At 35.3% G+C, this 24,626-nt stretch overlaps 1 protein-coding gene across 1 annotated transcript in view; it reads left to right on the forward strand.

The window, feature by feature from the left end:
• The first annotated feature begins 646 nt into the window (after window positions 1-646).
• The window catches only part of LOC147076469 (uncharacterized), a 29,477-nt gene continuing 5,497 nt past the window's right edge, over window positions 647-24,626 (forward strand). The window contains exons 1-5 of the mRNA XM_085941142.1: window positions 647-857; window positions 6,432-6,575; window positions 7,599-7,781; window positions 8,669-9,159; window positions 11,310-11,552. Of these exons, the coding sequence (XP_085797268.1) occupies window positions 6,461-6,575; window positions 7,599-7,781; window positions 8,669-9,159; window positions 11,310-11,552 (1,032 nt within the window). The 5' untranslated portion in view covers window positions 647-857; window positions 6,432-6,460. The remainder of the gene's footprint in view (window positions 858-6,431; window positions 6,576-7,598; window positions 7,782-8,668; window positions 9,160-11,309; window positions 11,553-24,626) is intronic.

Below are 24,626 nucleotides of genomic sequence, written 5' to 3' on the forward strand. Positions count from 1 at the left end.
CCATAGTAACGCGCGTATATATTAATAATTTAGTTGCTAGGACTCCAGACCCCTAGCAACCAATAATGGTGTCGAAATAACTTTTCATACAAAACAGAATTAACTGAAAATGAATTCAATTCTACTTAAAAATGGCTAAAAGTATTGGCATCGTGTTCTGATATATTCTAAAAGTTTCAAATGTCTAGCTAGTCGGAAAGTTAGTTAAAAATTGATTACAAGATTTGTACCGGACAAAGAACCATCGGACAAATAAGAATACTAGTTAAGAAAAACGTTGTAAAATATGAAAAACTACCCTCGATAGCCGCCGATAGCAGTATTGTGTAACTACTATGGAATAGATGAGCTGAGACATTCCCAGGCGTAAACAACTACCGATGCTTTACATCCAAAAGTGGGGCCTCGTGATAGTCTCGATTAAAACCGAGTGTGATGCGGGGCGGATTGGTTTGAAGGGAACCATTAGGTAGTGCAATTGATGAAATGTATAAATGTTTGCATCTAGGTCATAAAATCTTCTTTACACCCAAAAGTAAGGCCTCGTGATGGGCTCGATTAAGACCGAGTGTGGTGCGGGGTGGTTGGTTTGGAGGGAACTATTTGGTAGTGAAATTTGTTAAATATATAAATGCTTGTATAATAGATACCACGATAGATCATAAAATCGTCATCAAAATATGCATGCGTAAAAAATATTTACCGATTGTATGAAAGTGTAAATGTAAAAATAAATTTGTGAAAAATAGATAGGGAGATAAAATTTATTGTTAATTACTAAAAAATTGTAACTACAATAAGACAGGATCAGTGAAAAGTTCACATGGAAAATTTTGTGTCTTGCCGAAATAAAGTTGGTGAGTAAATTATTACATATTAGGCTCTACTTCTATTTTGACATGTATAGGTAATATAAAGTAGGTAGGTACTTATGTTTGTCCGTTCCAGATACCTACTCACAAAACAGATAATAAATAGAATTCCGATAGGCTATATACCAATACAGTAAATTTTGACGCAGGGTTTTGAATGTGTCAGTCCTACGAAAATGAACCACGCATTATAGACGTGCAATAGTGTGTGTAATACACCAATAATAAATGAACGCCATTGCATAAGCCGAGAGCAGTTGTCAGTATTCGACGTATGACGTATTCTTGACACGTGTTTAAGTTTATCCCGCATTCTTCCTTACTCGAGATCGGTTGCCTGCTTCTCCTTACCCGTTAGGTATTTCAGTTCCCATTATTTCTGAGTGCCCTGGAAATACCTAACTGGTGTGGATCTCGAGTGTGGACGAATACGGGACAACTGCTCTCGGTTTATGCACTGACGCTCGTTCAATATTGGTGTATTTGATGGTTGCAGCACACACTATTGCACGTCTCTAATGTATGTTTCATTTTCGTAGGACACTCACACATTCAAAACACTGCTTCAATATGTAGTGTAGGTATAGCCTATCTGAATTCTATTTATTAATCTGTTCTGTGGTTTGTTCCTTCAAATTTTGATTTTTATCCAGAAATTATGGTAAAGTTTGCATATTTTGGAATCAAACTTTAATTTGTTAAAGCTTAACTATATGTGAGTATTCAACAGTACTAACGAAGGGTGGAGGTAGGCTGTTAAGATTCGACATAAATAGTGTACACTAAACTCTGTTTGTGATACTAATAATTATTTGTTTTCATTAAGTTAAGGGTAGGTATACATTGTAGATGGTGTTGGTTAGTTTTAAAAAAAAATCAATTAAACTCTGCGTAAATGAAGTAATTACACCCACGGTGCCCGCGCGGCTTAAGCGTTCGACTATAACGCCGTGGGTCCCAGGTTCGAATCCTGGGTCTGGCAAGTACACATATTGTTTTTTCAATTTGTGTGTGTCAGGGTATGGACCTAATAGGTTGAGCAAGTGGCTGACATCCATTTCTCGTAAAAAACAAAATCTGTCAATACAAACCTCTACTCTGTGGAGGCCTATATGATCCTATTAGGATCGGAGATGGTCGAAAGAAGAAAAGAAATGAAGCCACAATGGATAATTAATAGTCAAACAATATTAGTCTATCGCCGATGTAAAGCAAACATAATTTTTAAATATTTTATAGATGCAAGAATATTTTTTATCTATGTATTATAATTTGGTTTCTTTTTATTTTGACCATTTCGGATCCTAATATGATCATATGGGCCTCCACAGAGTGGAAGTTTTGTATTAACACCTCAAATCCACTAGGGATTGCAATACCGAATGAAAATATAAATACCGGTATTTCTTAAACATTAAAAAAACAGAAGTAGGTGCTTATCAATAAATATAGTTATTAAAATCTTTTTAAAATATTATTTTATAGGACAAACCTACATACTATTACCTACATTTATTATGTTGACATTTAAAAATATGTATTGATCATAATTGTAGAACTAGTTATTTTTTACAAATAATTTGAATGTATTGATAATTTTTATGTGCAAATAAGTCCGGCTGTATGAAAAGCTTCTTAAATTCAATGCTTATAGAATGATTGAACATTTTTGTCACGGATATTTTCTATTGCGAAATAATATTATGATAATTCATCGCGACATCACTTATATAAATATATTTGATGAAATTTGTTTTATTATTTTTTCACCTCTATTGGATTCACTCAATATATTTGCATTTTAGCAGCAAATAACTTATAATTATTCATTTTCAAAAACGTTAACGAGTGTGCTTTCTTAATACCAAAAAATCCGGTATTTTGGATTTTTTAAATAGGTATTTCGGTATTGATAAATACTGGAATACCGGAGCAATTCCTAACTCAACCTATTAGGTCCATACTCTGACTCCAAACACAAATTGTAAATCAATACGTGTTTTTGCCAGACCTAGGATTGGAACCTGGGAGTCCTGGGACTCACGATGTGTAGATCTAATAACGATTGGTGGTGGATGGGATGGCACGAGGAGATTCATTTGTCTTAAAAAGTGTCTTTTGTGAAAAAAAAAGTTTTGTAAAACAAAGTCGAATCTGTCAAACAGATGTCAATTGAAAATTTAATCATTTCTAGTTAGTTGACATTATAAACAAAATCATATTGTCTCTTTTCTCTCGTGAGAACATTGTTTATGTCGTGTCTTTTGTCAGTGGTTCTAAAAGTTTACCCACACCAGCGTCCATTTAGAAATGAATAACTCTTAATAATGTCAACCGAAATGTGTAAACGAAAAATTGAGTTCAACCACAGAACAGATTAATACATAGAATTCAGATAGGCTATATCCCAATACACTACATTTTGATGTAAGGTTTTAAATGTGTGAGTGCCCTACGAAAATCAACCACGCATTATATACGTACAATAGTATGTGTTGCAACCTTAAAATACAACACCAATCTTTAATGAGCGTTATTGAATAAACCGGGAGCAGTTGTCAGTATTCGGCGTATGACGTATTCTTGACACGTGTTTATCCCGTATTCTTCCACACTCGAGATCGGTAGCCTGATTCTCCACACCCGTTAGGTGTTACAGTTCCCATTATTTCTGAGTTCCCTGAGTTCAACGTTTTGAGTTTATTATGACGTGTTATGTTCATTATAAATATTATAATAAATCTAAAATAAATAATTTAAATTTGAAAAAAAATAAGGTACAACTCGGTTTTGCGGAAGCCAGCAGCAAACACATTTTGAAAATAGCCGATATACTGGATTATTTGTTAGGTTGGGTTTTCATTCTTGAATTCATGAATTTTTCCCAAAATCGGCTATTATAATTAGCTCGGTTCCCGCCTGGCTTCCCCATAACCGACTTGTATCAAAAATAATTTTGATTCCAGGATTTTTACCCATCTTAATTTTACTATAATATTGAGTTATCAAAATTCTAAAGTATTCACCTCAATCACCTCACTCTAATGCCAATTGGGAGGGCAATAACCATGTTTAATGAAATCACTTCTGATATTGATATACTCCACTTACGTGAGCGTGAATTTAGATGGACGTTGTTTTATAAGTTTTAAGATAGGGTCTATCAAAGTTCACTCTTTGTGCTTCCATCTACTTTTATTTTATTCCTTTTCTTATTTTGTTTCTTATTTTATTACTTATTGTATTATTAACTCACATTTCTCTGTATTTTTATTTTCAAAATTGTTAACACTTATTTATATCTTGTCGTGAACGCTTTAAAATTATAATTTGTTATGTTCATTATATGTAAAATAAATAAATTTAAATCAATGTTTTAGCGAAATCAAATGGTCAATATACATTCACTCATTGTAATGTCCTCACAGTGGTGAATCAATGACTTAACCTTTAATATTTACTTTGACTATTATCTACCTACTTAGGTACTTACGTGACCGGAATAATACTTTCTTCTTCTTTCTTCGTCCACGTCTAACGTGAAGATCTTTTCACTTATAATGTTCGGCAATTTTGTTACTTACTACAATATTTAATTTTGCCTCTGCGTGCTCCTCTCTACAATGTTTACTCTTAACTTAAGGTTATATAAATTCAGTCAAAGCATGAGTGCATGGTGACCTCAGTTTTGGGTAACTGCTCCTGAGACATCCTCAAACGTCGGGTCCCGTGATACATACGGCCGATTAATGCGCGGTCAGGACATTAACTTCAATGTGGATAGTATTTAACGGTCTTCTAGACTCTAGCTAGAGTATACCGGAATACGGTTGGCCTGATGATGATCAGGCAAGCCAGGTTGTCATTCTCTTGGGGAGTCCGCATCATGTGTCCGAGCTACCTCCAACGTTGCCTCTTCACTCTGACAGACAACAATAAAATATCTTGGAAATAATGAAAACACAAATATTTCGAAATCGTAAACAGATAGTTTAATAAACTATATTATTAGGTAGTAGGTACACAGTTTCACAGTTTGGGAAACGTGTTTATTTACACTAAACATCATTACAATTTTACTGTCTACATATTGTTATTTTCCACAAAGCTTTGTGTGAAAATATTTACGTTAAAACTGCATAAAAAATAAATTCTCATACTTGTGATATTAAAATACAGTTAACTAGTAATAACCCGCATCTTCGTCTGCGTGAAATACAGAAATAAATAGTAGACAAATCATGGCCCCCGGACAAGTGTTTGGCGGGGCCTATCGCTAAGGTTAAGGGCATTGTGATTTTCTACTGTAGTTTTCCTCAAATGGTATTACGCAGGACCCCAGGGTTCCTGAGGTAAAATTAAACGCATTCCGACTAATTGCAGCATGGTGGTCTTACGTACTTTATCTTAATAGGAAAAATATCAGGTAGCAGCGTCACCTGTCAGCTCGTTCTATGGGCATCCCAAGAAAAATAATGAAGTTGGTTTTCGATTTGAATCAAATATTTGATTGTAGTACCTACATTTAAAATCTGAAATTCGTGTGGAGTTTTTTGTGGAATATAATCGTAAAAATCTTGGAAGATTAAAGCGTGACGTCATATATGGACGATCCCTTAAGGCCCTTACACATATCCAATAAATATAAATATATCACGAGCGAACATACGCCGCATTTTTGTTACATTCTTTCATTCTACTTGGGTGTCATACGCCTAGCGATTTTGTCGTTTTAGAGTTTCGACAAGCGTCGCCAGTCCTCAGGCCAGGCCCGTGGGGGTAGGCAGATTGAGCGTCGCTTGGGGGCGGTAGTTACTTGAAGGGCGGCAAATCGAGGAGAATCATTTGGAAAATATAGAAATAGCTACATAAACTCACACATCCGCCTTGCGCTACTAAGAATTTTCCAGGGTATTTGCAAGGCGGTTCACAGGCCCTGGCCGAATTCAAATTAGCAATACCCGATGCGGGTAGAAGAACAGTTTTCAATAAGGCATATTCTCTTAGCCGGCACAATTTTCATTTGACTAGCATCAAGTAGAGTAGTTTGCGTGCCAAAGTCCTTAAGAAACCTCGATAGTAAATGCGAGGTATGCGAGGAAAAAAAAATAACGAACTCCATTTAAAAAAAATCAGCTCACTGGTTTTATCGGGTTCGCGATATCTAGTTTACTTCCGTTGCCCTTCGACGACTTCTTGGTGACCAGAAACGACACGTGCAGATTTGCGAATAATTGGTCTGATATTTTGTTGGTAATGTATCCATACAAAACATTTCTTAGATATATATATTGAACTCATGAAGTGATGAGATGATGAAAAAAAATGAGGTGGCATTTTGGCGCTGCCTAGGGGCGGCATTTATCTAGGGACGTCACTGCCTCAGGCCATTACACGTTGAAACTTAAAACATGATGAGTGACAATATTTTGTAATATATTATTATTCTATATTGGGAAGATTATAAATTAGGTAGACATCTATAAAATCGATAGGTGTCTATATTATATATGTGTATACTAATGTAGATACTAAAATATTGTGTTACTTTGTCGGCAGGTATGCGGTGAATTCGAGGATACCAGATAATGTCAAGCTACGGGTCGGGGTCCCCCAGAGAGGGCGACATGGACTGCTACGAGCCACAGTTTTACTGCTCTGGCCGGCCGCAGTATCACAGTATGCAGGAATTACATTGTCAAAGTAAGTCATTTTATATATTTTTTTCGACAAAAGTATTTATATAATTGACATACTAACTAATTTCCTTTTGTTGTGCAGCTGTTGGGCACATCGGGCCGTCCGACCTGGTCGCCACAAAGGCCAATTATATTGCATTTAATAAAATTTGCGGCGTCTTATTGAAGACGTGAAGACCTCTTCACGTCATAATTTTGTTTGTCCGTATTGTTTTAGCTTTGTTTTTTGTATCTTTTACCTATATCATTAAATTCATTTGTTTCTGTTAAGTCTCCGTGCCTTTCTCTCCCATTGCACTTTTTTTACCATTAAATTTCGTCTTTCAGTAAACTCATTTGAGAGCGTGGTGATCTCAGTCTTGCGCATCTGCTCCTGAGACATTCCCAGGCGTTAAACTGTTGTTGCTTCACAGCCAAAACGTAGAGCCTCGTAATTCGCTCGATTAAGACGGGAGTATAGTGCGGGGCGGTTGGTTGGGAGGGGTCTATGTTTGTGTTGACAAACTATTGTTACAATATGAAATTTAGATTGTTAGGTGAGGTGAGGTGCGGGTAAAGGTAGATTGTATATCTCACTGACTTAAAAAATACAAATGAAATCTGTGACAGACGTATTGATTAAATTGGCAAATTATTGTTTCAAGACATTTACAATATGACATTTTTTTAGATTGTGATGTGAGGTGAGGTGCAGTTAAAGTTAGTTAGTTAGTATGCCTAGTTTTATTCAGTATTGAATAATAAAAAAAAAATTTATTTGTAAGTACATGAACGTCAACAATAATCTCGGCTCGCGCCGGACATCTGTTACGAATAAGTTAGTAATGTCATTTATCTTAATTGATCACAAAGTTGATTACCCCCTGATTGGTGGAATAGAGATAATTCGCATGAATCACAGAAAGATCGATAGGTAGTTTAAAGGTGAAAGCACTCACTAGGACTACTTTCTTGGTAATATGTATGTTTCAGAGGTTTTTCAAAATTATGTTATACCTATATCTATTGTTCCTTCCCTTTCGTCCAGTTTCTTCAGCAGACGGACTCCACAGTCCAGCCTGTCATCCAGCCCTGTCTGAAGACGACCTTTCAGGACCCAACGAAGCCTACTGGAGGCCCCAGAACGGAGCCTCAACACCTGTAGCCATGGGGCCTTTCAACGGATTCGGCACCACGAACCTGAACGGAAACTATACGCCGGCTCAATATGGTGAGGAAAAAAAACACTAAAATTATACGATCGTGTAGTCTTCCCAGTGAGATTTTACATAATGCAATGATTAAATCCAGAGGGCTGGGGTGGACCCTTTTTTGAGTTGCTCCGCTCCGGGATCTAATAATTTTAATATGTAATAATATGTAATATTATAATTATGTATGTATACAAATTTAATGTTAAAAAATTAAAGAAAATAGTAATTAGTTTTAAAATAATCATCATTTTCATTATTGATTCTATTAAACAAAATTACCGACAGTAAATCGTCTTTCATTATTTGCCTCTTCTATGAAAAAAGGTGAAGTTATTTATCTCTTGGCAGTGTTGCTGTATTTAAAATAATTCCAGTGTTTCCAATAATTGTTCAAATTCCAATAACTGTGTCAAACAATATAATATTGGATTTTATCACGAATATTGAATAATAAAAAAACATCCGAACCAGTGGAGCACTACAAATTTTCGGTGCTCCGGCTCCACTCCTGCACCGGGTAAAATCCCATTGCTCCACTCCTCCGTGTTCCTGCTCCGAACTCCTCTCCAACGCTCTGATTAAATCTTCAATAGTTAGTATCGCAGACGATTGACGAATCAATATTTGCATGCTCTACCTGCATGAACTACCTACGCGCATACAGTAATCATTTGTATTATCATATGAATTTTGCCAAAATCAGCTATGAAAATTGAATTAATGTTCATATTGAATTTAATAAAATTGGAGACTGTATAGTATACAGTCATCTCTTTCCGATAAGAAAGCTCGCGGCAAACTGTGCCACGGTGAAATGTTTTACGTACACTTTACAATGCCATGTAACCCTATAAACTAAACTCGTCCAATATGGTTGTTATTAACATGCATTTTTTTCTTGTAGGTTATGACGACCCTTCACACCACTTGATGTCATCGTCGTCACCCTCCGCCGACAACCACTACCACCAAAACCAGCTGTACCATTTCAACAATCACTACATATCAGCGTCCACCCCCACGCTATCAATGGACTGCGACAGGCCGCTCATGCACCACAACCAAAGACAGGAAAACATCGACAACACAAATCTCAACAACGGCGTTGTCATGAACTATAACAATCCGCAGAACACGAACGGGCAGACAGGAATACCCTTCGTGCGCGTCGTGAAGAGGAGGAACACGGCCAATAAAAAGGAAAGAAGAAGAACTCAGTCGATTAACACGGCTTTTGCAGACCTGAGGGAGTGTATTCCGAATGTCCCAGCTGATACAAAACTTAGTAAGGTCAGTGAAAAGAAGGCCAAACGTCGGAATGAATGTATCAATGAGGCATTCTCTCATCTAAAGTTGAGGATACCCAACGTGCCCGCAGATACCAAGCTGTCAAAGGTGCGTGGACGCGTGTGGCTGATGATGATTCTCTTGTGATAGGAGTGGCAGCTGACCACAGAACAGATTAATAAGCTAGAAATGTGAAAACCAGTTGCCATGGACCAAGGTTTTAAAGCCGGGCTATTTTTATTATTTTATAACCCCACCCAAAGGGTTAAATATATTTTTTTAAACTGGAAGGCATGCGTATTTTAGTTAACCGCCACGTTTTATGTTTTCCAGCGGTAACTGACTTGTTTTTATTTGTGAATATATTATTTATTTAATTTATACTGATACTGCTTGTTCATTGGAGCTCTCTGATTTTCATTTGATGAAGTGAATTTGAATGGTTACATGTAAGTTGTACGTAAAACATTTCACCGTGGCACAATTCGCCGTGAGCTTTCTTATCGCAAAGAGATGACCGTATACTATACCGTCTCCAATTTTATCAGATTTAATATGAACATTAATTCAATTTTCATAGCTGATTTTGGCACAATTCATGAATTCAAGAATGAAAACCTAACCTAACCTAACAAATAATCCACTATATCGCCTATTTAAAAAAAAAAATATTAAAAAATGTTTGCTGCTGGCTTCGTGTAAAGTGTAAACCGACAAGAGCCGTGTTTTATTTAGACATAAATTTTATGTCGGTACTATACAACCCAAAGAGGTTGGACAGTCTTTAATATACGGCCATTTATTTCCGATACAACATTTCACGATGAAGTGTGACATGGTGAACTGCATACGTATAAGTTTCCGGACACGCACCCAAAGAATATAAAACGCGCCGAGTTTCCCCAAATATTGAACGCGCGTTTTGTTAACGGGACAAACTTTTATCCCGGTCGCACATACAAAATCGTCTCGACTGCGACCTGGTCACACATCGAATTGCGCACACAGTCGGGAGTATTATAGGTACATGCAGTCCATGTCGAGTGAAATTAGTTCCACGCGCAGATGTTTATCTTCCACCAAAAATGATGCATCGACGCTGTATGCAGCAGCACATTAAGTTACATGTGTTTTGTGAATTCGGCAGTCGCAGTCGAGATGCGTATGTGCGACCAGGATAATGCAAATATTACGACGCAGGTATATAATGAAAATAACATATTCTTTAAACACGTGTTTACGTTTATCCCATATTTCTCCACACTCGATATCCGTAGTCTGTTATACCACACCCGGTATGATAAGCTAGTTACCGTTAATTTTATGTTCCCTGTAGCTGACGTTTCACCAGCAGGGCTGGTCATATTTTTAAAGATTTGGTTCCGAACCCGGTTCAAATGGAAAATTGAATCTGGTTCGTGTCCGTCAAATTAAAAATAGGAATCGAGAAGAGTAAATTGAGCTTAGAAGTAGTTAAAAGTTAAAACAGACTAACAATCAGGGCTTGCAGGGGTTTTCAGTACCAAAACATTGAAATATGAATGTGCTTTTGGAGGTTAGTGATTAGTAGGTATATTATTTTAAATACTTATTTATTATTTTATTTAAAGTCAGCGCTCGAAATGGCAGCTCCGGTTTGTATAAATAATAAAAATTGCACTCTAGTTCGTGAAGTATTAAGGACGTAATTATTACTAAAAAAATAATAACATAAAAAATTATCGGTTAACTATGACTGATATAAATATACATAACATCGTGTACCTAAATATTAGTTGTTATGATTAATATAGCTGGTTTAGCGTCCTAGGTTTCGTCTTCAGACATCTTTGGAGTCTGTTCAATATATTTAATATTATTACTAAATTAACATTATTAATTATAAGAACACAACAGTTACGTCTCCTGGATGTAGACATATCATGCTTTGCTTATGGATAGCAGGTAAAGGGGAAAAGAGAATAATACAAAGTTCACCTGCGGTGCTGATAATAATTTACTTTGCTTGACCCGATGTTAAGTAGATGTATGTTATAAGCTTAAAAACCGTCCACGATAGGCTAATAACAAAGAAATCAAGGACACTTTTTTCGGAAAAATTCTCCAATTCGAGAAATAATGTTACCATTTTCATTTTCGTTTTTAGATGTCCGTCTTGGAGACTTGGTCTGAACTATCCCTGTAAAACCGAAGACCAATCGTTTTCAGGGGTGGTGCGTGTCTTCATCAGCAAAACTAATTCTGTTCTCCATCCACAGATAAAAACCCTCCGTCTGGCGACGTCATATATATCCTATCTGATGGCCGTGCTAGAGTCTGATGCGGAGCCCGCTGGCGGGTTCAGAGCTGAGCTTCCTGGCGGGGCTTCCCGGAGGAACTCGCGCCCCGGTCACAGCGGGGGAAGGCCCCGCGGCGGGAACAACAATAGCATCAACATCAACAATAATGTAATCGACTCGAAGGACTGTCTGGGACGGAGTGATGCCAAAATGGGATGCGAGGTAAGGAAGGCGACAATTATTTTATTTTTCTAACCTTAGACTAAGGCATAAAGCCCACCAAAGCGGCGCTCGGTGCGCTCACTACGAAGTAAGCCCCCTCCCACCCGCGCATTACCCTTCACCTTTGTAATTAGGGGCACAATAAGCACAACATAATTATTATTATCAGCGTCTCTCATAACAAAGCAATAAAAGTATTATTAAATTTCTCGTGGCTTGTAATTAATATTCACGATGACATCATTCTAACAGCGAAATATCGGACACGCAATAACTAAACAATGAGTTCACTGTTATTAAATAATGCCTTCTCGCCCGTCTATCGACGACGCTTCCAGAAGCGTGATTTTGCTTGCCGTGTTCAATGAATGGACTACGTTGTATTTTCGTTAATTCGTGCCGCTGAGAAGCCACACAACGGTGAATCATGGGGCGGGCGGGCATAATGCGTCGTCAAATCCAGTGTGCGCTCGCGTATTTGATTACGTTGTATTTTCGATGATTTACGCGCCACTTGTGAAATTTTGTGCGAGTGCCCCACTCGCTGCGTTAAGTGGGTTTCACGCCTAAGTCCACTTAATGCTCACACAGAAAAATGATATTATATCAGCAGCGAAGAGTGGAGGTAGGCTGTTAAGATCCGACATAAATAGTGCACATTAAACTTTTTTAGTCATACGTATTTGTTATTATTGAAGTAAGACTACAATAATTTACAGATGGTCGAGGGCTTAGTGTCAAACAACACTATCTACAAAAGTGCAACTTTACAGGAGAGCCAAACATCGTTATTTTAGATTCTTGTAACTCAACAAGGGAAATGTTTATTTAAAACCTAATGTTAATATTTTATAATTTATTGTGTATTGTACATTTATCTTGCTTATGATGATGTTAAAATTTATAGGGATAGTTTTTAAAAAATATGAAAACAAGGGTAACTTATGTAGTTAGCGTTAAATTTTACTGACGATTTAATAAGAAATTAGAAAAGATTGACATAACGTTGTTTGACTATTATGTAGCCGTAAATGTAAAATAACGTTATCTCAAAAAAAAAAAAAAAACACTTTTGTAGATAACGTTGTCTGACTTTAAGCACTCGTGGTATTGGTTAGTTTTTAAAAATCACACTGCCTAAACCAAACCATAATAGGTTTGGTATATATTGGGCGATATGAAAAAATTGTGCACAGGTTTTTATTCATACTTATTTGTTTCGTTGGATTAAGAATACATATTACACATTATAGTCAGTTAATTTTTTTAAATTCGTTAAGACCTGTCTAACCAAACTATAATAGATTAAAATTATTATTCAATCAATAAAATATTCAAAGATATGTATGATGTAATCGCACAATTTTAGATATTTTATAGATATATGAGTATATTAACTTAGGGCCGTTGCTGTTCACGATTTTTATAAATGACATAGCATTGGTAATAAAAAATGCTATGTTTTTGTTGTTCGCTGATGACTTGAAACTCTTTTTGGAAGTTGTCACCTTGGACGATTGTCGTCAGCTCCAACTTGATATAGATAATGTATTAAATTGGGGCAGGCGTAACAAACTAGAATTCAATATTGATAAATGCAATCTTTTATCGTTTACCATAGCCTCAAAAGTGTTGTTTTTCCAATACTCGATGCATGGCAGAGTTCTGTCACGAATATCATCTGTAAGGGATCTTGGCATTACGTTTGAGAGTAAACTGACATTTTTATTAGCCATATAGTTACCATTTGTAACAAAGCGCTTAAAATGTTGGGCTTCGTCATGCGTACTTCCCGGGTCTTTTCAGATGTTACGGTATTAAAACTTTTATTTAATTCTTTAGTTCGAAGCAGACTTGAGAGTGGGTCTATTGTTTGGGCACCGCACCAGTTGAAGTATGGCCTTATGGTGGAGAGGGTACAGAAGAAATTCTTGAGACTCCTTTACTTGAGGTTGTATGGATACTATCCGTGGCTTTATCCAACTGACTTTCTCTTAGGCATGCTTACATACTGCAGTCTGCAATTTAGAAGAAATCTTTATTTAGCTACGTATTTTTTTCGACTTATACAAGGTATAAATGAGAACTCTGCCATTCTGGGCAGTGTTGACCTGTGTGTCCCTGATAACTATCTTAGAAATAGAGACCATCAGTTGTTTATTCTCCCAAGGCGCAGAACCAACCTGCCACTGGTAATGCCAATTGGGAGAGTGATAACTTTGTTCAACGAAATTGCTTCGGGTGTTGATATATTCCACCTACGTGAGAATGAGTTTAGGTGGATGTTGTTTTATAAATTCTCAAAATAGGGTCTGCTTAACTCATCCGGTGTACTTCCTTGTACCTATCTAATTCATCTACTGATATATCTCTTTTTTTATGTAATACTGTTATATTGTAATACTGTCATGTTGTGAACGTCTTAAACTTATAATTTGTAATGTCCACAATATGTTAAAAAAATAAATGAATTGAATTGAATTATGGCTTGGTTTTCGCAGGGTTCAATTGAATTTAAAAACTAATCAACACCATCATCTGTAAATCGTAGTCTTATTTCACTGAAAACAAATACGCATGACTGACTAGTGTACTTAATGTGCATTATTTATGGCGGATATTAACAGCCTACCTCCACCATTCGCCACTGGATGATATAGGTATACCTATATCCATAATAATTTATTAAAGATTTTTAAGACTTCCTCTAAACTCAACCAACGTGCCTATATCTTGTATCGTTTCAACCGCAGAAACATAAAATTATCCGGGTACATTCCCCATATCAAAACACTCCACACTTTGAGTCTAGCGATAAACACCTGGCCTGCAAGTACCTATAACTAAGCGTGCTCACCGACGAGTTCATGCGACTTGTCACATTCATAAGTGGATATCGTGAATGCGTGTGGCAACGGTCATAATAATTAGGATTGTTAGTATCCGTTTGTGTTTTCCGCACTATCTTGTGTTTTATATTTGCCGCGTGAGAATATTAAAGCATATTATTGCACCAATTCCATGGCTCTTCCACTGATACAAGCCCTACGTGTCGTAGAATGTCGACACATTATAATAAAACATAATATTATGTTATTTTATGATCATTGAATGCATTATTTCAATTTAGAAGTGTCAAAACATATTACTCTAATCTAATTATATCATTAAGAACCAATGTTATCCGGAAAGTGTGTCTCTTACAAGGGGTTGAAAATAAATAATAGTATTTAGGTATATTATTTTGGAAGTGGTGAAAATATAATTGAATCATAAGAGGGCGTTTTAACATAATAATATATAACCGTGCGCGCCATTAGTAGGATAAGAAAAAACAAGGGGGGACACAAAAGTACAAAGAGGGGGGTTTCGAGTCAAGACACCATCCCAGAAGCGGAAAAAAATGAAAATTATTTACGTAAATTGATTATAACTTATCGACTGTATTTAGGAAAAAGGGCGTAACCCTCGATTTTTCGAAAAGTGCTTTTATTAGATATTAACAATTTATACAACTAAATACACGTTCTGTAAAAAGGAAGTAAACCGCAAATGCCGAATTAAAATCTAAATTCAGGTTTAAATTGAGTTTTAATTAAGTTTTAATTTACGGAAAAAAGCATTTAGGTACCCTCAATTTTATTGATTTTTCTGCAATAATTTCTTTAAATATTATTAGATCGAAAAGATATTAGGTACACCAAAAATCATTAATTGTTATCATGCACCCAATGTCTGTGCCTATTGGTGTGCTATTTTTTTTTTTAATATTGAACCAAAATCATTCAAAAAACGTTTTTTGCCCCTCCTGTAAAATTTGTTCTGTGAGGGTTACGTCCTTTTTCCTAAGCACGGTCGTTATAATATATATGGGGCATACCTACATTGTTTGTTGTAATAATCCGATGAGGCATCTTTAAACGACAAGACAGCGCGGACGACACAGCTATACAACAGACAATAATTAGAAAATTAGACAACCACTGATGTGATAGATAGCAATAACTCGTAGGTGAACACCTTTTTGTTGTATATCTGCTTGTTATGGAAAACCTATATATTATCATGTTCATCTCTCCCATGGATAGAGTACCTATATGCTTCATAACTTTGCACTCTGGCTCTAGGATGAAAAAGATGTAATATATTTTTTAAATATTTTTTTACATTCTTATAGGTATTATCTATTTATGTATTTATTAGGTAATAGTTCCAGTCCCAGTTCAATAGGGGAACAACTCATAAAACCTTGTTCCAAGATAATGGTGTTTGAAATTTTGCAGTAATTCTCATTTTAATTTTAAAGCCTAGATTTCGTTAAAAGTGTATGTTTTTTTATATTTAATTTAGTGAAATTCATCAATGCACAATGAAATTATACATTTTAATAAGGAGTTAACCAGTAAATTTAATTATATAACGGAGTTACTGATTAATCTCAGAAAGGGTTATTCGATTTAATGACACATTGAAGAAATTTTTGATTATTTTTTTTGCTGAATTATAAAGAGAAGACCTTCCTAAATCGAATGGCATTCTTATCTCAAAACCTTTAAAATTTGAGTTGTTCCCCTATTGAACTGAGGTATCGATTATTATCTTAACTCATTTGGTGCTAACACCGCGACTGGCGCGTTTGCGTAAGTTAACCATTAGATATAATTAACATGCTATTTAAATGTGGTAATTAAATATTAATTAACATGTCAGCAGTGATTGTGTTGTAATACTAGTAAATATCGAGTGAATGGTGACCTTAGTCTTGTGTAACTGCTCCTGAGATATTCCCAGTCATAAAAAATTCACAACCAAACGTAGGGTCCCGTGATACGCCCGATTAAGACCGAGTGTGGTTTGGTGGGGCCATTATCTTCAATGTATATCTACAGAGCATGTATCTATATATACATATACTCATAGTGTAGACTGTGGAGTGTCTGTGTAAAGCTAAATCATTCGGATCATGATCCTCAATCATGAAGTCCTGTCGAAGAGGAAGAAGAAACACCCCCTATGTGTGCGTGCCTGCTTTAATCACTTGGGTGAATAACTGTGGTTTTTATAATAGGGTGAAATAATCAAATTACATGTTAATTATTTGAGGACTGCATTAGGGGTTAACATTATCTGTTTTACTAACTGTGGTTGACATTTTTTGTATCATGGAGTGACATTATGTGGTTTTATGTAAATTGTACGTGAAACATTTCACCGTGGCACAGATCGCCGTAAGCTATCTTGTACATTAATTCAATTTTAATAGCTGATTTTGACAAAACTCATGAATATTCAAGAATGAAAACCTAACCTAACCTAACAAATAGTCCAGTATTTCGCATATTCTCAAAATTTATTTGCTGCTGGCTTCCTGTAAAGTGTAAACCGATAAGAACCGTGTTTTATTTAGACATGAATTTTATGTCAGTACCTACTATGCGACCCATAGACGTTGGACGGTCTTTTAAAAAATTTGCGGCGTCTTACTGTGGGCGTGAAGATCTCTTCACATATTTTTTTCTGTCTGTATGATTAGCTTCATTATTTTATTTTATATACACTAGAATCATTTTTATTTTCATAATTCCCCTGTGCTCTTCTCTCCCCGGCACTTTGCATTAGAAAGTATCTTTAAACTCAGTCAGAGCTCACTTTGAGCGTAGCAACCTTAGTCCTGGGTATCTTCTCCTAGGGCATTCCCGGCCTAAAACTTAACTAGATGCTTCACATCGCCAATGTGGGCCCACGTGATACGCTCGATTAAGACCGGGTGTGGTGCGTGGCGGGTTTTGGTTTGGAGGGATTAATTTTAATGGTCTTTAATATATGGCCATATATTTCCGATACAACACGGTGAAATGTGATACTGCGAACTGCATATGTACCTACATGTTTCCAGACACGTATCTAGGTAGTTACAGGTGTCAATTAAGAAATAAGAAAAACACTCATTCATTATTATCACTATTATCAGATATTATATGACATGCTTAGTTACTCTTGAGTCATTCAGGATATTATATAAATGTATACAGCAGGCTAGCATACGTGGGGTTGTACCTATTTCCCGGGCAGGGAACTCAGAAATAATGGGAACTTAAATACCTAACGGGTAAGGAGAAGCAGGCAACCGATCTCGAGTAAGGTAGAAAACGGGATAAATTTAAACACGTGTCAAGAATACGAATACTGACAACTGCTCTCGGTTTATATATTGACGCTCATTTAATATTGGTGTATTACACAAACTATTGGACGTCTATAATGGCGTGGTTCATTTTCGTATGACACTCACATATTCAAAACCCTGTGTCAAAATTTACTGTGTTGGTATATAGCCTATCTTCTATTATATTCTATTTCTTTAATGTACATATTTATTATCTGTTATGTTTTCCCGGATAAACGAGAACTCTGCCATTGTTGGTAGTATTGACCCGTGTCCCTGATAACTATCTTAGGAATCGGGAGCATCAGTTGTTTGTTCTCCCAAGGTGCAGAACTAACCTGCCATTGATGATGCCAATTGAGAGGGCAATAGCTGTGTTCAACCAAATCGCTTCCGATGTTGATATATTCCACCTACGTGAGAATGGGTAATAGGTGGGCGCAGGGCTCGAAATGGACCAGAGCGCACCGGAGCGCCGTTCCGGTTCATAACCCCAAATTATCCCATATTATCTCAAATTACCGTTCCGCCTCGTGGAAAAAATAATTTGACCGCTTGAGTTAGCGATGCTATATTAAAACTAAAAAGCTAACACACTTTTTTGAAAAATACACATAAAATTAGATACTTAATAATGTTAATATTTTCGTAATATTATCGAGCGCTCCGGTTCGTAAAATTTTCCATTTCGAACGCTGGGTGGGCGTTGTTTTATAAATTATTAAAATAGGCCTACTTAGCTCAACCTGCGAACTTCCATGTATCTTCTTTATAATTTTTGTACCTATTTACTCTTTATATTGTGTTTCTAATAGTGCGTGTATTTATTTGTTTTATAATATTGTTTTAATATTATTTCTTTGTTTTTTAAATGTCATGTTGCGAACGTCTTAATTTTATAATTTGAATAACTCCTTCTATGCATTTGTAGTGGCAATGGTTAATATAAGAGGCAACACTACCGCTGAGCTACGGGGGCGTTAGCGGTGTATTATGGCGATAAATATGACATTATAAAAGGGGTGTTTCCCTAATCTGATAAGTGCGCTATTATAATTATCTCATGGGAATACCCCGATGAAATAGAGATCTGATAAAAAGTCCCTAAGTACCAATGTGGTTATAATGCAAATATGTATGAGAAATCTTATAAAATCGTTGACATATTGTGTAATAGTGGCAATTGTTATTATGTCGTATTGTCGCAAAATAATATTATATACCACTGTGGCGAAAGGTGGAGGTAGGCTGTTAAGAACCGCCATAAACAGTGCATACTAAACTTTGTCAGTCATACGTATTTGTTTTCAATAAATAAGACTAAAATTATTACAGATAGTGTTAGTTAGTTTTTAAAATTCAATTAAACCCTGCGAAACCAAGCCATATATATTGACATTGTTTAATTGATTTTTAAAAACTAACCAACACCATCTGTAAATTGTGGTCTTAGGTCAATACATACAAATACGTATGACTAACAAAATTTTATGTGCACTATTTATGGCGGATCTTAACAGCCTACCTCTGCTCTTCGCTACTGAATACCATAAATAATTTATTTTATGTTAATTTTCCGTGATTTTATCTCCCATGGGACTTTTTTTATTAAATTACTTCAATCAGTAGATAAACTCAGTCAAAGCTCACTTGAGAGCGTGGCGACCTCAGTCTAGGGTATCTGCTCCTGAGAAATTACCAGGTGTTAAAAATGATTAATAAACAGAAATACGATTAAAGCTCGCGGGCCCCACAGACGTAGGTACTTGACGGGCCGTAGTTTGACCAGGCCTGTTAGTTGTAGACCTAGTGTACACTTCATTGTGTACACTAGAGATGAGTTGGAAATACTGTCACCAGTTTGTGTACTCAAGTCTCAGATGCAAACTACCCATACTCAGTACGTGTGGCCCAATAAACTTGTTCGAACGCATACGATGAGATCATGCTAGTCGCTCGCTATTTGGTAGACTTTCAAGTATATTTTAATTTATTAGTCTATGCACTCGAATGACATAATCTAATGTATGAAAAAAATAGGTAATAATTTTTGTGTAATTGGCAGCACATTGCCTCGGGTGACAGCAGAGGCTTGTTATGACAGCTCAAAACATGTTTTAAATTTAAAAAAAATCATTGTAAGTATATTCATTTTATGTTAACAAGAATATTATAACCTAACATAAAAACAACTGGGACTAAATGGGACATTTTGAAAAGCGATGGTATCGGCTCAGTGTATTTTTAGCGATTCTATTAAAGCCGATATTTCAAATACTATTTGTAGTATTTTGGAACAAGTTTCGATATTAAGTATTTTTTTATACTGACAGTAAGTATACTTAGTCTTCAAAATCAACCAGTTTTCCCACCTCTAGTGTACACGCTTTAAAATACTGAGAAAGTCTAAAACAATATTTAACGTAACGTTGTTTCCAATCGTTTTGAATTATTTTGAGAATTAACATATTTTTAATATACCTTCTCTCATAATATAATTTATAACATCTAAAACAAGCAATTCAGTGCTATTATAAATACAGACATCAGAGGAGAAAACAGCACCCATGCAATATTATTAAGGAAACAAATAAACAGAAGTGAAAGATCGACCGCCGAACCGACCACATGGCCCTCGCGTCTGATACGAATCGACGCCTAGCCGCATTTAGACAAATTAAATTTATATTAACTTAGTACGAGGGGCGTGCGAACGGTTACGCTACAATCTAATTAGATTAAGTGTTTTTTGATAAACGGCGTCTTTCGTGTGTTTGATGTTTTGCATCGGGCGCGCAGGAAAGAATTTCACACATTGAAAACGGTGACATCCCGTGGAGTAGAGGTTACATGTAAATTGTATTTATGTAAAATATATTTTCACCGTAGCACAGTTCGCCGTGAGCTTTCTATCGAAAAGAGATGACCATATTATAATATAAGGCAGGGGTGACCACACTTTTTTTTCTAGCATCGACTAGTTGATAAAATTATTAATGGCGATCGACTGATGATATTCTGTTCCCTTATTTGTCAAATACTGTTTAATTTCAGGTAAAATATATTTTAATGTTTTCAAAAACTTAGCCCAGCCATTTTCCGATTCACTTTCTTCTAATAATGATCGAAATTGCCTTCTTTGTAAAGCTTTACCATAAATTATTGAATTCACAATTTTAAAAGTAACATCCATCACGTGATTCAGGCTTAACACTTTTGAACATAACGCCTGCAGGTGTATAATCAGCGCTCGAAATGGATAAATTTACGAACCAAAGCACTCGACAGTTTTCTGAAGATTTTTACATAGTAAAGTTATCAAAGTATATGTTTTTTTTTCATAAAAATAAATGTGTTAGATTTTCTATTATATGGCCTATCCAGATCAGACGGTCAAATTATTTATTCCACGAGACGGAGCGACAATTTTACCGATTTCACAAACAGGAAATGTTCGGCAGGCTCCGGTGCGTTCCGGTCCATTTCGAGCCCTGTATGATAACTGATAAAGTGGGTTGCCTAATCATTATTACATAAAATAATAAACCCAATATGATTCCCAACCATAGCAGGAGCTCCACCAGTCGTTACCGATACTAGTTTATGAATAGGAAATCGAGTATGATTAATATACGACTTAATGCATTAAATATTATATCGTCTCTTTTGGATCGTTCCTCCATTGGTAAAACTGTTAATAATTCTTCTGAAGCAGACATATCTTCAAAAACCAATCGAATAAAAACTCATGATACCTACCTACCTAAAATATAATTATTATGTCCACGATTGACCAAAAATACCTTCGCGATCGACGCACTGGCCATCCCTGCTATACGGTTTCCAATTTTATTAGATTTAATATGAACATTAATTTAATTTTCACAGCCGATTTTGGCAAAATTTATGAATATTCAATAACGAAAACCTAACCTAACCTATCAATTGAGTTAACATTTACTCATTTTTTAACATTACTACATTTCAGGTATTTCGGTTGTAACACCATTATCAAGATTATCTTGATAATATAGACAGAGTCTTGATAATGGTGTTACAACCGAAATAGTTATCGACAAAACCTTTTAAAAACCTGTAGAATTTAATATTAATTATATTTTCATTTCTTGTAACCTAACCTAACCTAACAAATAATCCTTTATATCGGCTATTTTCAAAATTTGTTTGTTGCTGGCTTCCTGTAAAGTGTAAACCGACAAGAACCGTGTTTTATTTATACATGAATTTTATATCGGTACTATACGATCCAAAGAGGTTGGACGGTCTTTCATATACGGCCATCATCATGAATTTTGCAAAAATTGGCTATGAAAATTGGCGCGGTTCCCGCCTGGCTTACTGTAAATCGACTTATACCTATAACACTTACATAATACGAAATAAAAACTAACGAAAAACAAGGGAAAGACAGTCGAAAATAGGTATGTAATTAAATTAGATAATTACAAGACAAAAAGAACTTTTTATATACTTACCACATTTTTAAATTTTCTGTTGAATCATATAAACTTGACAATTCTATGTATTAATAATTTAGGACAAAAAATAAGACAATTGTCAACAAATCATTTTTTTGCAACAAACAAACAAAATAAATATAGAATACTGAAATGTCATTTTGATTTTCATAGTAACGCACGTATATATTAATAGTTTAGTTGCTTGGACCACCTCTTAGCAACCAATAATAGCGGATTGGATTACGGATTTCTTCCGAAATAACTTTTCACACAAAACAGAATTAGCTGAAAATGAATTCAATTCTGCTTAAAGATGGCTAAAAGTATTAAAGGAATGCATTGGCATCGTGTTCTGATATATTCTAAAAGTTTCAAATGTCTAGCCAGTCGGGAAGTTAATTAAAAATCGATTGCAAGATTTGTACTGGTTAAACAACCACCGGACAAACAAGAATACGACCTAAGAAAAACGTGGTAAAACAGAGCAACGCGTAATTTTTTCATTTCGGTGCAATAGGTTCCGATAAGAAAGTTCACGGCGAACTGTGCTACGGTGAAATGTTATACGTACAATTTACACGTAACCCAAATAGTTACCTACTGTTTAATTTAGATGTTTTTAAACTCTTTAATATTTTATATATTTTGTATGGAACGATAAACTAAACGATTTCATTTTTAGTGTCGTGACCGAACATCTGTTTTACTCAAAGCAAAGTGAATGTTGAAACATAAAATAAAATTCGAGCATTAAATAAATCACCAATTTGTCGACAAAATTGAGCGACAAATTGAGGTGATGTTTTTTTACCACCTTTTATGTTACAATGTTTAATAACACGTTTTCGTATTATTAATTTTGATGGTCTATCCATCAGTGGCGAAGGGTGGATGTAGGCTGTTAAGATCCGACATAATTATTATCTAAATAGTGCATAATAAAGTTTGTCAGTCAAACGTATTTGTTTTCATTGAACTAAGACTACAATGTATAGAGTTTATTTTTAAAAAGAATCTATATTTCGGTGTCGTTTGGGCATAACCTGTTAACTGCAATGTTGAATTTACAGGAGAGCCATTTTAAGTATTGAATTGCCCAAATAAATTTCAGTTAATTTTTTTGATTAAATTGAAAAAAACATTTTAAAATAAATAACTGAAGAAGAATATGACAATACTTAGATTGTCAATTATTTAAATAATTAGGAAAATAAGGTCACTTATCAGTGATCAAACTATTCTAAGGTCTTTGGTCATGTTTTGACCAAACTAACCGCTGTGTTTGTTCATATATCATCATATTATTACAATAGCGTTTCGAGCATTTTAAGTGAAATATAGATATCGGGTTATTACCAAATGTAAGATAATACTATAGTGACCCAATTTTTATTCATAACATAAAATGACCAAAAAAGCAGTTATCAGGTTATGCCCAAACGCCACCGATTTATATATTGTGATTTAATGCCATAGATTTTTTTAATTATCTTATTATTGATTATATTGGACAAAGCTGCAATCATGGACAATTATAATAGTATGTGCAATGGTTTCAGGCTTCGCCTTTCGAGCATACCGTATTACATACATAACGGTAGACGGGACTGAGGTCACGTAAGATGTCCATACATAAAACCTAACATTCATCGCTCAATAATCCGATACATACAATTAATTGTTGAATAAAGATAGTGCTATGCACATATTTTTTTCACCTTTGACAGGTGGGTCTGTATATATTTATAATACATTCTTACATTATATACAACAGTTGTCATTGGCAAATTAAATATTTTTGTAGAGCATAAAATAATAAAGTTATTATTTAAATACTTACTTATGTAAAATACAATTAAAAATATTTTTCTTAAAAAGCTTTTAATAATCGCCTAGTATGGAGTCTTCGCCACTGCTATCCATAATCATCTCACATATTTGACTGAGGATTGTGACCTGGGTAATCTGGCTGTCCGATAGCTTTCTCCAAAAGTAGGAATCATGCACACTCTAGTGCTCGCCAGCCAAGATCTTGTGAAGTTGTTACTGGGTCACTCTCAGCACAACTTTGAACGATCGTTACGCCAGTGTATACGCCTGCATTGGGTAGGGTGTGGAGACGTTGCGGGTGGTGGAGGGAAAAGCACGGCGTGGTTCCATCGCTATAAGCATTAAGAGGCATGCAGGATCTGTGTCATTTCCACGAAACCTACTCTAAATAATTACAAGATAAAAAGAACTTTTTATATAAACGTTTTTAAATTTTCTGTTAAATTATTAAACTCAATATGCTCAAACTTGTACTTGATATGTAGTAAATAAAAAACAAACAAACAAACAAACAAATATAGAATACTGAAATGTAATTTTGATTTTCATAGTAACGCACGTATATATTAATAATTTAGTTGCTAGGACCACCCCCTT

The sequence above is a fragment of the Rhyacophila brunnea genome, unplaced genomic scaffold (genome assembly GCF_057557595.1).
Source record: "Rhyacophila brunnea isolate RB1 unplaced genomic scaffold, BYU_Rbru_1.0 scaffold_13, whole genome shotgun sequence".
NCBI classification, from domain to species: domain Eukaryota; kingdom Metazoa; phylum Arthropoda; class Insecta; order Trichoptera; family Rhyacophilidae; genus Rhyacophila; species Rhyacophila brunnea.